This window comes from Magallana gigas, chromosome 3 (assembly GCF_963853765.1).
Source record: "Magallana gigas chromosome 3, xbMagGiga1.1, whole genome shotgun sequence".
Taxonomy (NCBI): Eukaryota; Metazoa; Mollusca; class Bivalvia; order Ostreida; family Ostreidae; genus Magallana; species Magallana gigas.
In genome coordinates, this window is record NC_088855.1 from 48817842 (window position 1) to 48833404 (window position 15563).

General features: G+C 34.3%; 2 protein-coding genes across 5 annotated transcripts in view; both read left to right on the plus strand.

Annotated features, from left to right (window-relative positions):
• LOC105327137 (collagen alpha-5(VI) chain) overlaps positions 1 to 1222 on the plus strand; it is a 29218-nt gene extending 27996 nt beyond the window's left edge. For all 3 annotated transcript variants that reach the window (XM_066080123.1, XM_066080124.1, XM_066080125.1), the window contains 2 exons: positions 159 to 297; positions 642 to 1222. In XM_066080123.1, the coding sequence (XP_065936195.1) occupies positions 159 to 286 (128 nt within the window). In that variant the 3' untranslated portion in view covers positions 287 to 297; positions 642 to 1222. The remainder of the gene's footprint in view (positions 1 to 158; positions 298 to 641) is intronic.
• Positions 1223 to 6588: 5366 nt separating this feature from the next.
• On the plus strand, positions 6589 to 12832 carry LOC105327110 (uncharacterized). Of its 2 annotated transcripts, XM_066080127.1 has the most exons (9): positions 6589 to 6699; positions 6812 to 6899; positions 7661 to 7699; positions 9573 to 9608; positions 9759 to 9800; positions 10077 to 10103; positions 10387 to 10482; positions 12450 to 12510; positions 12786 to 12832. In XM_066080127.1, the coding sequence occupies exons 1-8, from the start codon at positions 6658 to 6660 to the stop codon at positions 12482 to 12484; spliced, it is 405 nt and encodes a 134-aa protein (XP_065936199.1). In that variant the 5' UTR covers positions 6589 to 6657; the 3' UTR covers positions 12485 to 12510; positions 12786 to 12832. The 2 variants fall into 2 exon arrangements, with proteins under 2 accessions (XP_065936199.1, XP_011425721.3); XM_011427419.4 differs by lacking the exon at positions 9573 to 9608.
• The last annotated feature ends 2731 nt before the right edge of the window (positions 12833 to 15563 follow it).

Sequence of the window (15563 nt, forward strand, 5' to 3'; positions counted from 1 at the left end):
GTTTGGATGGTAAAATGCTTAAAATTAAAAAAAACAATGTTTATTTTTTCTTTATACAATATTGATATGTATATTTTTACCAATCAAATACATAATTAGTTACATATTTAAACCTACTAGAAATGGGTGTTGACCATTAGAACCTTTATGTAACGCAGGTGCCGGGGACTTTGATTCTCAAGAACTGGAGATGATGGCCTCAGATCGATCGAAAGTTGCACAAGTAGACAATCTGGACAAGCTGAATGAAATCACCTTTAAGCTAAATCTGAAAACTTGTACCTAGATTTAACAAAGGTAACAAAAAACAGTTTGAACATTAGCAAAACGGTTAAAAACAATACAACAAAACCTTAACATATTTTTTGCTTCGGACAAAATGACGCCCTTTTGATTACCGTCTACCTGTCTAAAGATGGTAAGCGTCAAAAGTAAGACGGCAACATGGATGACACAATGTTTTTTAATTGCATTTTTAAAAATATAATTTAATTCGCAAATGATCATGTCTACAGAATTTTGTCCATTTGTTTATTTGAAGAAATGAAATTTAGCTACAGTAAAGATTTGCTGATGAATAATTTTATAAACATAAAATATAACATAACATCAGACTTAAATACAACATAAATCTTTTGCAGATATGACAACCTCTGTGTAACTGTTCACACGCACCAAAAGGAAGACAAACGGAGATTGTCACGTTATATGTATACTCATTTAAATATTCCAATGCTCCAGGTTATCTCTCTTTGAAGTAGATAGTACTTTGATATTGCGTTGTTTAGATATTCTCCTGCAAAATTAGAGAAATATAACAATCGAGATTTATTTAGATGTACGCAAAAGAGTTGTATACGATATTTGTTATCATATAGCAAAAAAAACTATTGATCCTATTGTCAATCAAAGTTGTTTATTGATACTATTTAAAGAGTTCGTGGAAATATTTTACTTAAAAACGTTTACATAATTTTCGGCTGTATTTTGAAACGTTATTTGATATTAATAATGTGGAGATAACCATCACCAGTTGCGTAAACGAGAATAAGGACAGATAGATTACCAGTTTTGATAATTATTAATTTTATATAATAGTATTTTAGTCATTAATATTTGCAAAACTTGCTGTGTCTTTACATGTTTGTGTGTTTTAGTGTAATCCAAACAATGTTTTATTATTCGTGTAATTTGTATAACATTCCAATAAATAATTATTTAACATTTTTTGTTTTCTTTCATACTGATTTTTTTTTTTTTTTTACAATTGTCTTGGCTAATTTTCCAACAAATATCTAGTAGAATAGAACTAAGAGTAAAGAGGGTATTTTGGCCATCTTCAGACTATAATAATCTCCCTGGATTGAAGAGCTTTGTATAATTATATAGGAATATATTCACCAAATTTTAAATTTTAAATATTTGGATTTATTCTATATATTATTAACGACAACCAAAATAACATATAAAGTTATTAGGGTAGACATGATAGGTAATGTTGTGGATAACTAGACATATTTTTTTTCAAATAATGTTATTCTCAAGGCATTCATATCGTGTATAGATAAAGTCAGCCTCCAGAAAAAAAATATGAAAAGAAACTCGTGACTTCAAAAACTTAAGCCAGTCGAAATTTAATCAAAACAACTAAATATCAACAAGCAGAATTAATACATAAATAAAGTTTATCCTTTGGTAACGTCACAATTATTTGTTTCAAGGTATTCTATGAAATAGACCAATTTTTTTTAAAGTTTTAATATTCGTTGTTACTTATTTTTTTTATTGTGTGACATAACCAAAATTTATCAATTTGTATAACAGCCGCTATTACATGAGGTAAAAAGCATTTATGGATGTTTTCGTTAGATTGATATGAAGCATCAAATTATTGCAAAACGCTGTCAGAGCCTAATTATAAATTATATACAATATTTTAAGTAAAGGATATGGGTTCCATTTGCCTATTACACAGAACAAACTGATTACTAAAAACTGTTCAAATGCAAGACTTTCACCGACAAAACAAAATTAGACCTCAGAAACTATCAAAAGCATTATCTTGTTACATGATAATCCTATTGGTCTTGGTAACAATGGGTTATTAGCATGTCTTACATTTCCTACTCTTCAGATAATTTTTCAAAGACTTTTGTAAGTATATCTGGGTGTTTCTAACTTAACTCTCTCTCTCTCTCTCTCTCTCTCTCTCTCTCTCTCTCTCTCTATATATATATATATATATATCTGGACGACGATACCTACCTACCTAGTCCTTGCTATGCCCGGGGGCACGTAGGCAAGGACTAGACTCCTCCACTTGTCTCTGTCTTGAGCCACCTTCTCCAGTTTTGTGTTGATTCATTTCTTTTACCGCGGTCCATCTCCAGGTGTTCTTGGGTCGACCGGGTTTCCTTTTCCATTCTGGTGTCCATCGCAGTTCTATTCTTGTGATGTTTTCGGTAGGTTTCTTTGCACATGTCCTATCCATCGCCATCTCCGTCTTATTAATTTAGATCTCATGTCTTTGGTGTTCGCTATTTTATTAGTCCAGGAAGTCCTCATGATCTTTCTGGGACATCCATTGTGAAAACTTGAGAGCCTGTTTATGTGTCCTTCTGTCATTCTCCAACATTCTGCTCCATAGAGTAGGACAGACAGGACACAGCTGTTGAAGAATCTTAACTTTGTCTTCTTACTTATGTCATGTGTTTTCCAGATGTTTTTCAAGTTCATGAAAGCACTCCTAGCTTTACTTAGCCTGGCCTTTATATCTTTGTCGGCACCCCATCTGATGTAACTATGATTCCAGGAAATGTTAATGTTGTTGTGTGGTCTAGTTTATTTCCATATAGTTGTATTCTTGCTTGGTGTTTGGTGTTTAATGACATAACTTCAGTTTTCTTGATATTTATTTTCAATCTAATTTTTTCTGCATTATTCTGTGATTTTGATGCTTTGCTTTGCATATGCTTTTCTAGATGTGAGAGTAGGGCCAAATCATATGCATAGTCTTTGTCTTTAAGACTGGTGAATAGAGTCCATCTTATTCCTGTGTAGTCGCCGCTAAGGGTTGATTTCATTACCTAATCGATTGCTATTATAAAGAGGATAGCTGACAGCACACATTCCTGTCTCACACCAGACTTTACTTTGAGGCATGCATCTGATGAACAGCCTATAGGACGATTAAATTCCAGATAAAAAGCTTTAATAATTTTCACTATCTTTGATGGTATTTCTTTGTGTCTCAAAATATCACAAGCTTTTTCTGTGAAGACTGTCAAAGGCTTTTTCAAAGTCCATCAAGCTGATTATGAGCTGCCTCTGTCACTGTGTGCATTGTCCTATATTGTTTCTTAGAGTAACGACTTGGTAACAGCAACTTTTTCCTTTCCTGAAACAAGCTTGTTCTTGTCTTATTTTGGCATCCACTGCAGTTTTGATCTGTCAAGACTGCAGTGGATGCCATAATAAGACAACAACAAGCTGCGAGTTTGTCGATCATTATTCTGCTAAATATGTTACAAGTATTGACAGTAAGATGTTGCCTCTCCAGTAATGCAGTTACTTAGATCTCCTTTCTTAGAACGTTTGATAATATTTCCCTTACACCATGTTGTAGATATAATGTTATTATTCCAGATGCTAGTGAATAATGAGTTTAAAATGTCAGCTGCTAGGTTTGGATCTGCTTTGAATAACTCTGCTATTAGTTGGTCATCTCCAGGTGCTTTGTTGCTCCTTAGGGATGCTATGGCTTTGCATATTTCAGTTTCTGATGGTTCCTCTGTGTCAATCTCTATATCAGTTTCAGCTTCCAGAATGTGTGCCTGCCCATTTGGGTCTGGACTGTTCAAGACTTCCGAAAAATTCTCCTTCCATCATTCATCTTGTTCTTTTTCAGATGAAATGAGGTTGCCTTGTCTGTCCTTTACAGGCATGTTTGTTTTTCTCCTACTTTCGCTCAATTTTTTAACAATCTGATATAAATCTCCTATTCGTTGTCCAGTAGCAGCTTTCTCAGTCTTTCTCGCTCTATCCTCTAGAAAGCTTTTTTTCAGTCTTTCTTTGTTGCTTTCTTTACATCTCTGTTACAACATGAGCATTGCTCTTTCAGTCTCTCTTTTATTCTCTGAGTGATATTTACACAATTTGGCTTAAAGGTCTTCCCTTCTAAGATGATTTTCCAGGTATATGTAGTAATTCAATCTATGTGTACCTGTCTTTTAAAACCTAGGGACTTCTCGCTTGCTTCAATGAACAAGTTGCAGATTTTACCCAAGTGCTCGTCAACCACTTCACCATTTTCATCACATAATGTTACAAAACCTAATATATGTTTTCGAGTTCTAGTCTAAAGTCTTGTCTCACTTTGTTGTTCCTTTATTGTCCCTAAGCTTTCCTGTATCAATTCGCCTAATGATGCTTTTTGGTGCTTCTTTCATCAGCCTGAGCTTTATGTTAGCATTAACAATATGGTGATCACCCCCAACACCAGCCCTGCGCTTCAATCGTACATCTTGTAAAGACCTTTTCCATTATGGGAATGTGGTCGATTTAGTTTTTATCTCTCCCTCCAGGTGAAACCTGTGTTAATTTGTGTATCTCCTAAAACAGTGTTCCACTAATGACCAAATTGTTTTTTCCACAAAATTCTGTGAAGTTTTCTCCGTTCCCATTCATGCTTTCACATCCTTGCCTTCCAATAACATTTTCATAGCCTGCATTTTCAATTCAAACTTTTGCATTGAGACTTCCATTAAGATTGTCAAATCTTGTTTAGGAACTTTTTGAAGTTCAGCTTGTAGAGCCTCGTAGAATTCTTGTTAAATATCATCTCCTGAATCATTTGTAGGGCATAAACCTGTATTATAGATGTTTTGTTTTTTAATAATCTGACTCTGATAATTCTTTCATTATTAGGATGGTATTCTATTAGTGCTTTTGCTGCTGTTTTACTAAGAATGATTCCTACTACCTCGTGATGTTAGTTGTCTCTTCTTCCAGAGTATACAATTATTTCACCTGAACTGGTAACACTCTTCCCGAAATCCGTCCATCGACACGCACTTATGCCTAGTACATACAGCCGGTTTTCCTTCATCTCTCTAAGTACTTGAGCCTGTTTTCCGTCTAATACATCGTGCATACGTTCCAGAAACCGCCTCTCATTTTGGTTCTTGTGTTCAGCATAATTCTAGTGTGGACAGCTTCCTGTCGGATTTCAGTGTCCACAGTCAAACATGCAAAACTCTGTGGGTATGCTGAAGACCCGATGCTAATAGAGAATAGTATAGTCTTTGTTTCCGTAATCAATAATGTTTTAAAGGAATGGGAGATAAGCCCCTTGCCAAACCTCAACCCTGGTAGACCAGGGATTTGTTTTCAAGGTTACCTTCTTCTAGAATGGTTGCCTGCCTTAGCTCATGAAACCATTATCTCCAGGGTTGTGTCCGAGTTTTCCTCTCTTAAATTTTTTTTTGGATTTTCTTTCGTACCCTTTGACTTTCCCAAGCCTTCCACAAGGCAGTGGTACTATTTAACCCATAGTTGGGAGCTACGATTGCAGGCACCAGGCCATATCCACTCGCCGGTGGGCCATACACGCCGTACATTTTGGTGCCTATTTTCCTCCAAGACCCTGTGATTCTGCTTGGGGCCGAAAGGTACCCAATTTCCGTTTGCTACCCCGAGGAGGATCCCATATCTAGGTTACATATGTCTAACCGTGGAGAGGCTATACCTGGCAAGTAAGAATTACAAAATTGCTTACTTTTTCACATTAAACTGTTAGCAAAGGGTAAAGCTGAAAGCAAGACTGACAAGCACAGACACAGACAGACACACACACTGTGTGCATCACACAACCATTGGACGATAATGGAGTTATGTGTCTATTCATGTACTTAGACCTGTTCCCCTGATTGCTTCTTAAAGTTTGAAATAATTTCGCGAAAACAATTGCAATTGAGATTTTATTTGATTTATTTGAATGTACAAACAAAAAATGCTATCGCTGTTTTGTTTCTGGATCCTTAACTTTGTTGTGAGAAATTTTTGAGCTTATTTATTTCTTTAATTAAAATGGAATTAAAAAATGTTTTTGAATAATCAATAAAGTCGGGGATTGCATGCAATAGAAAATTATTCCTTTAAAAGGTTAGACTTTGTTAAGACTTTAAAGCAATTTAATTCTTGTAATATCAAATTTCAATACTTCGAAAAGTTTAGCACAAATATTATCAACATGAGTCAAAAAAAGCTAGCAGACTCAAACGAGAGACCTATTTGTGATCCCACGTCTTAAAGGGCTGTGTTTTAACATTACCATTGTCACCACTTACGTCTTTTAGATTTGAGAGTAATTCAAATCCAATTCAGAACTACTTTACTCATGTCTCACCAATGTCCCACCAATACCATATAGTTGATATAGCTTGCATTTTCACAACTACATAACTAAAACAATCACCATAATTAGGAGAGATGACATTTTCAAAATAGCGATTTCCCCTAATTATTGCAATGATAGGGAAATGTCATAAGAAATGTTAAACCATATTACACAATCTGATAATAGTTTAAAAGGTAAATTACACGAGAAAAATTATAAAAACCTCCATTGCAGATATCCCAGGTCAGACATCTGCAAGGATGGCTATCGTAATGGTTTTCTGGATGGTAATTCTGATCTTTGTAGGTACACTTCTTGTGTATTGAATATCAAAACAATATATGTTCAAGAATCTGAGTTATATGCTTAAGCAAAATTTAACAATTTATTTGATTAATCAATTATATCTTATAGGATTGTGCCTCAGCTTCTCAAGAGAACTTATCCAGACAACAGAAACGACAGGCGTGGCAGGGAAACCCACAGCCACCAGCTTGGAATGGTAAGGGGTTTTTTTATTGTAGGCAAATGTTGTACAGAACACATTATGTATAAATTGTATGTCATTACTACACTTTCACCTCTCGCGTACTAACCCTTTCATCCTCTTTTTTGTTAAAAGTGATATAGTGTAAGGGAGTTGCTCATAATATTTGTAACAGTTAATACATTAATAATGCAATAGAAATACAATTTTAAAAAGGAAAGCATTAGATATAGAATTATATCACTTTATGTCGCATCATTTTAATTTTAAAATCCATTCCAGGAAGACTATGCTTTTAATCTATTTCTAGTTTCGGAACATAAATAGAATGCTTCGATTTTTATCACCGATTTAAATTGCGAAGAAGACAAAACATAATCATCTTGTTTTGTAAATATTGCGTTGGTTGTTCGTCCTATTTATGGAATATTTACCTAATTAAGAAATTACAAACCGTATAACAACCTGTTTTGTAGCATGTCTCATACAAACACGTAACGGTGGTTTTAATAGGGACATACTTATTCAAACAACATGTCAAGCAAAAATTGAGCTTCCTATTTCTATTTCTATAGTTGAAATTAAAAAGATTAGCTCTTTTGAAAAAAAGATTTTGGCCGGGGGGGGGGGAGGGGGGGCATTTTTATTTAACTAGGTGCATTCAACAAAGGTAGAAGTTTCTTACAAGTCGCAAATACTCGTATATGTTGCATAGATTCAGAAACATAATTGAAAATGACAGCAATCAAAAGTATATTTGTTTATATGTGTTTCAGAGAATTGGGAACTCCCAAGACCTCCATCTCCCATTTCAGGTAACTTAAAGTATTCTGATAACAGAACCATTTTGATGAAGAGTGATAGAATTTAAACTACGTGCATGAGTTAATGACTGGTATATTACATGTAGGCTATTCAAATTTACCGAACACAACAATTATTATACAACTGATGGTTAGTCCTGACTTTTTGAGAATCTATTTGTTTAATGTTATGGATAATTTATAATTAATCCACCGTATGTAGTTTATGGCAACACGTAGAAAACAAAACTATTTGCGATCTCTCGACAAAATTTTCTGGTGTCATAATTTAATAAATCTTTTGATCACATGAGTTACAATTTGCTTAAATAGTTATGACCTACTTTTATTTACTTTCAGTCAACTTTTGTTTGACTTTTAGAGTTGTTTCCTTTACCACAGCCATGTATTTGTATACAAATTCCACATAGCAATGACAATGTAAAAAAAATGTTTTATCAACTAGTACACTAATTGTTCTTGAACAATTAAAGATCTTTCACCTCATTTAATTTTATGTTTAAAATAAGATTGTTTCAATAAAATGAAGCATTTTTCCTGCGTTACTTCATTAAAAAAAGTGCTAAAAGATCATACATGCATTTTTTATTGCTTGACCCTGACCTTTGACCTTTATATCATTTTGATCGGACAAGGTAGACGCTTCAATACCAAGTGGACCGATTTATCTATGGTTGTTTGTTCAAAAGTTGCTAGTGTTTTTATTGAATGCTTGAAACTTTCAGGGGCAATAACTGCTAGAAAGGGACCTTGAACCTTTTCGATATGAATAGATTGAGGGAGTGACTAAATTTACTGAATACATAAGTAAAAGTTTAAAGTCTCCATCTCTAACGGTTTATGAGGAAGAGGAATAAAAATCATTCTGTACAATAGGAGCAATAACTCTAAAACTGTTTCAAGGTAGGGGTTTAGGGGTTATATTTTGAAATGTCTTAAGATGTCCTACGTCATACATGAAATAGTGTTTCTCTACCATCCTAAACAAAAGAGATCTAAAAATTTATTGATTAACAGATTTCCAAATACCCATTACCTTTGACCTTTGTGTCATTTTGATCGGCCAACGTAGACGCTTCAATTTCAAGTGGTCTGATGTCTTTACAAGGTATGGTAAACATGTTGTAAGTGGTTTTATTGAATGTTAAAAACTTTCAGGGGCAAAAACTGCTAGAAGGTGGCCTCAGATCCTTTCGGTATGAATAGATGGAAGAACCCTCTAAGTCTAATAAAGACATTGGTAAAAGTTCCAAACCTCTATCTCTTATTGTTTCAGAGGAGTAGCGATAACAAGCATTTCGTATAATAGGGGCAATAACTCTCTAATTATACAAAGGTATGAGCCAAGGGGCCATATTTTAAAATGTCTTAGGATGTCCTACTACATCCATGAAAAAGTTTTTCCCTACCACCCTAAACAAAAGAGATCTAAAAACTCATTACTTAACAGAATTAATGACCTTGACCTTTGACCTTTATGTCATTTTGTTCGGCCAAGGTAAACAGTTCCATCCCAAGTGGTCCGAACTCTATATGGTTAATAATAAGTTGGAACTGATTTTATGGAAATTTTAAAACTTTCAGGGGCAATAACTACTATAAGGGTGCCTCAGATTCTTTCGGTATGATTGTATTTCAGAACTCTAAGTGTACTGAAGACATTGGTAAAAAGTCTCTATCTCTTTCAGAGGATTAACGATAACAAGCTTTCCGTACATAAGGGCAATATAATTTTGTAAGTTCTGGGAGTTACGGTATCAAGCAAAGGGTACCATAACTTTTAATGGTCAATAACAAAAAGAAAAACTGTTTCAATATCTTTAGAGGCACAATAACTGACGAATTTCATGGTGGTTTATTCCAGATGTTGAACCTCCGAGACCCCTGTCTCCAGTGAAAGGTTTTTTTCTTAAATACATTATAAATTGCCAGTGGGGAAAAGTTATAATTAATTTTAATATTCATACCGGTTTTCGTGTATTTTTATTCAAGATACAGCATGATTTTTTATCTGTAATAATTCAGCTATCCCTTGCTTCGTGTATTTCAGAGGACTGGAATTTTCCTCGGCCCCCATCAGCCTTAATTCCAGGTAAATTTTGATCACACAGTATACTTTAAGACTAGTATTATGGTGTATTTTCCATATTATATGGTACGTTAAAGCTTGCAACGATTAGGATTTTTTTAAAAGTTGGAATTCAGAGATATTAATTTTACTGTCTTTGCATAATTATGCACACATTGTATTACTTTGAAACTGTTATGCTTTAACACAGTTCTAGTTAAGCAAACTAATACTAACCTATAAACCTCCTGCGCTAGCGCAATGACTATTACATTGTACCTGTCTTTTTCTCTCCTGCAGATGTACCACAGCCTCCATCTTGGCCAGGTATCCTAAGCTTATTTTATAGAGATCATGTTAAGTATGGACCTTTGATATGGAAGAAAACTTCCCTATGTTCTTTAATGTTTTTTAAATTATCTTCGTTTAAACAAGTAAATGTTTATTTCTTTTAAAAAAAAGACTTCAACCGATCATTCTAAATAGAAATACATGAATTTTTGCTTCTTATTTTATGAAGTTTACAAAGTCATGTGCAGAGAATAGACATCTAAGTAACATAACCTAGACTTCATTTTAATGACATCAATAGATTTGATTGTTTTAATAGAAATCCCAAGACCCCCGGGAGGTTACAATCATCCTGATCATATTAAGGACAGACCTAGCCTTCCAGGAACAGATCAGGGCAACGGTATTCATCCACGTAAGTCCTTCTAAAGAGGTTGATGCTCAACAAATTACCGAACAGATCTCCCTCAAACTTTTCAATATGATGGATAATTTTACTAATTTGGCCATAAACTATTAACTGAGTTTAAAAAATCCACATATTTTAGCATTTGAAATTTTGGCATTTTTATATAATTCTATACACAGTCCTTCGTTAAAAGAAGGTAAATACATGTGTATACTTAAAATGGCGAGAACAGTTACAGCAAGGTTTTTCTTATTCAAGGACTTTATTAAAAAAACTAACGTTTATCATTTTAATTTATTAAGGAATTATCTGCATTTTTATGTAAATCCCATTTATTCACTTTTATTGCTTTTAATTGACCTAGGGCAATGTAAGGTCAAATGGAAGAAAACAGTAATTCCAGTCAGCTTTTCTGATCACATTTTGCTGGTCGTCCGTCTGTCTGTAAACGTTTCACATATTCAAAATCTTCACAAGAACTACTGGCCCAATTTCAACTGAATTTGGCACAAAGCACCCCTAGGCAAAGTTGATTTAAAGTTGTGATAATTAAGATCCATGCCCTTTTTCAAGGCCAAATAATTAAGAATAATTGAAATATATTAAACTTACAAAAAAATTCTTCTCAAGAACTATTTTGCCAGGAAAGCTGAAGCTTATGTGGAAGCATCCTCAGGTAATGTAGATTCAAAATTGTGAAAATCATGACCGCTGGGGTAGTTTGAGGCCACAATGGGGGCCAAACTATAACGGAGGAATGTACTGAGTATTTTTTTTAAAAAAAATCTTCCTCTCAAAAACCAATCAGCCGGGAAAGCTGAAACTTGTGTGCAAGCATTCTCAGATATCGTAGATTCAAAGTTGAGACTGTAGGGTGGAGCCATAATGGGGGTTGAATTTTTAAATAGGAATATAAAGAGTAAAATTTGCTGAAGCTTGTGTGGAATCATCCTCAGATAGACTTTATTTAAAGCTGTGAAAATCATGACAACCCGGGGGTATTATGGGGCCACAATGGGGGGGGGGGGGGTGTACACTTTAACATAGGTATATAAAGATTAAATATTTAAATACCTTCTCCTCAGAAACTAATTAGCTGGGAAAGCTTAGACTTGTTTAGAAGCATCACCAGGTAGATGACATTCAGATTTGTTCAAATCATGATCCCCGAGGGGGGGGGGGTATGAGTTGGATCACAATGAGAGATTAAATTTTTACATTGAAGTATTTATAGATAAAATCTTTGAAAATCTTCTTCTAACAAACCAACTGGCAATAAAAGCTTCACCTTGTGTGCAAGCATCTCAGATAGAATATTCAAGTTTGTTCAAATCATGATTTACGAAGTTAGGATGGGGCCACGACGTCACAAAAATTTACATAGTAATATATAGAGAAAATAATAAGAAGTAGGGAAGGGCAACATTGGGGATTCAATTGTACAAAGTATTCACAAAAACTGAAATGTTATCATATTTGGTTTTCCTAAATTAAACATGCAAGCATTTTGACATATTGCTGACTTAGACTCTGGCCCTGGACGATTCTGGGCCTCAAAAGGAGTTTAGAGTTTGATATAGGTTTATATCCCATATATAAACAATTTTCAAGGTATTTTTGGGAACTGCAATGCTCAACGCGTGATATGACTATAAAATCGTCATGTTAGAAAAGGGGCTAGATTATAAACATAAAAATATCCAGGGTGAAGAAATGGAATTTCATTTATACAGGATTTACATGTATTATACTACATTGTCCAAAAAGTTTGTATTATGACTCCATTAAGCTAATTTTACCATATCTGTTGTTCCTCATGTGAGCGATGTGGTACATGGACCTCTTGTTTGGTACATGAATTTATTTCAATTGGTTTCTGAGTTGTGAGGGTTGTGTAGTTGATTGTTGCTGGTGTGTTGTTTGAATTTGTTTCAGCATGAAAAGTCATCTTAGCACTGATCCGTTTATTGTAGCAACTGATCCTAGAGGACCAATCATCTATCGATGAAAACGAAGAGGGTGCGGATGTCCATGGTAATTTTAAAGTATAAGGCTTTATATTCGCAGTTTCAGACTGACAATTTCAAAATATATTTTTCTTAATTTCAAAACAAAATCTTAGCCAATAGATGTTAGCAACCACTAGATCAAGGTTTGTTTTAAATTTTTCCTAGAATTGCCATTGTGTAGATCTAGAATAGAGATTAAAATTTTGAATCTAAATTTCCACTATCAGTCTAATGAATAAGTATCATGTGTTACAGTACAGTTTATACATAACCTTTAATGAATGTTTTATTCTTTTACAGGAATCAAAAAATGAGATTCAACTAATAAAATACTTGAAAAGCACTAATTATCGAAAACATTTCCTTTGTTTTGTTAAGGATTTCTTTGAGGGATGTGTCTTTACCATGTATATGAATTCTAAAATACATGTATAGTCTGTCCTACGGTATGTATGCAGTACGTTAAGACGATTTTTAATGAAAATACACATACTTTTTTTTTTTATTATTTATTATAATTTATAAAGCGCACAATTTTATAAATAAAAATGCAATCAATGGCGCTGTACACACAAATCAGATACATAGATTTGTTATACATGCAGAATTTAAAAATGTTGTCTAAGAAGAGTTCACAGGGTTTTTCTTCTTAACTACACATAGTTATTGAAAAGCACACGTATAATAAAATGCCTTTAGCTGGCGCTTTAAAGAAGTAAAAATACGAATGGTTCTAATGTCTGTCGGCAATTAATTCCAAATGGTCGGTCCTAATATTGCAAGGTATTGCGAATGACCTGGCAGCAAAGGTTTTGCGTTTGACGGCAGGAACATTTAGTGTTTAGCGACACTAATTATGGAGCGAATGCTATATGGTGATAGCAAAATAACTTAACATATGCCTTGAATCCCTCCCCCGTCCACTGCAACCCTGGTAAACCTAAATATCCCTGTGAATCTAATCATTCTTTCTCTCTCCTTAGAAAAAAAATTCTGGATCCGCACATGAAAACGTTTTCTCTAGGTTACGTTTTCTCCGGGGTACGATTTCGACAGGTACCTCTTTGCGCCCATCTAGCGTTTACTCAGTGCATGACTGTTGGTTTTACATCGGTGGTCGTTTGATTTGCATTGGTGTCTTTTGATTTTGCAATTGAGGCTGTTGGTTTTGTTTTAAGCTCATTTGTTTATTTTAGTATGTTTTTAAAAATTCGTTGTTCGTTTTGCATAAACGTCTTTTTACCCTTTTCGCCGCCCATAGACGACCTACTTTTAAAATATATTTAAATATGAAATTAGTGAGGTTCTCAGAAAAACATCTTTTCGGTCCAATCAAGGAACACATAGACAAACAGTGCCGTTGACATGGGTCGATGCTTTGGTTCGAGGTATTACCTATTTTTTTGCCCAAAATGAAAGCAACGCGGTCATTTATGCTGTACTTATTGTACACCACCTGTCGTCGAGACTCAATTATAAAAAGTAAGAATCTTTAAACTGTAATTTATATGTTGGGTATCAATAGCACATACATTTTAATCACAAAAATTAAAAATAGAATATGTAAACGCATGGTTCAATATGATAACAGAAGATGAGAATTTAATGCTAGTTCACAGCGTAGCGTATTTGGTAAGAGCGATAACTACAAATAGTAAGTCATGAATTTGCAGTCTGCTGGGGCTTTCGTTTTTTCCCTTTCCTAAAAGTTTAAAAAACATTTTTTGGTCAAATATTGTAAAATATGGTCATTCTAAAACAATGGAAATTTATTTAAAATGTACTTTTGTTTACATTGAAATGAGCCCTAAAACCATCTTATTTTAATTTCGTAGTGCTGTATGTTATTCTACGAATGTTTCATGTCAACGGACGTGTGTGTGTGCGCGTGCGTGCGTGCGTGCGTGCGTGCGTGCGTGCGTGCGTGCGTGTGTCACCTTACTAGGATTGTTTTATGATGTAATTCACTAAGTCTTGTCATATTTGTAAAATTTATCATGGTTTAAAGTATGATGAAAAAATGACAATATCAAACCGTCAACCATCTCAAAAATCCATAAAACGAATTCGAAATACAAATTCAAAGCAGAGCAACACGGACCTCCAAATAGATAGAAGTGGGATCAGGTGCCTAGGAGGAGTGTGCATCCTCTGCTGACCAGTCACACCCGCCGTGTTCTTTTTGTCGTAATCGGAAGAAAAACCGGAAAAGTCCGTAGACAATTAGGTGATTAATTATGATCTAACAAATAGTATGAAAAACGTCAGTCAGCATGCGGCCCAGTGGAAGATTGTATTTGCTGACAATGTCGTTGTATCGACCATAGAAAACCTGTTTTATTAGCTTGTTTGTCAGTAGCTTGCCTCTCCTTAGAAACTGTTCATACGAAGAGCATGCCCTTGCGTTTCGAATCAAATGAGAGACAAAAACACCATTTGCAGGTGATGAAGGTATATTGCTACATAAGTAAGGAAAGTTGACTAAAGAAAAATTGAAGTCATCGCGTTTATCATTAAGTTTTGTTGTTAGGTTACCACCAATGTCCAATTCCAGTAAAATATATAAATATGAAACAGATGACGCAGACTCTGTGGTATTCACTGGAATATATCGAGTCGACGTCGTCGATATACCATAATGTTGAGTTGAAGGCCACAGCGAGTGATTTATTTTTTTCCCGTACAAGTTTTTGAATAAATTCTGCTTCATAAGAGTACAAAAATAGGTCAGCTGACAATGGAGCACAATTGGTCCCCATGGGAATTCCAACAGAATGTTGGAAGACTTGATTTCCAAAAACTACATAGATATTGTTTATCAGAAACTCAAGCATCTTTTTAATGTCAACTTCAGAGTGCTTGTGTGTGCAATGAAAATGGTTTTTAACAAAATAATTTTTAAGATTTCCAATGACAAGGTAAGCATTTTTGTTGAAGAAACAACTGTCAATGATATAAAAAAGCCTAGATTTTAATTTGTCATGGGGAATGGTTGTATAAAGCGTTTTAAAATCGTACATTTTGATGTTATTGATTTTGATCCACATCTGATTCACACCACTTCTGGAGTATATTGTT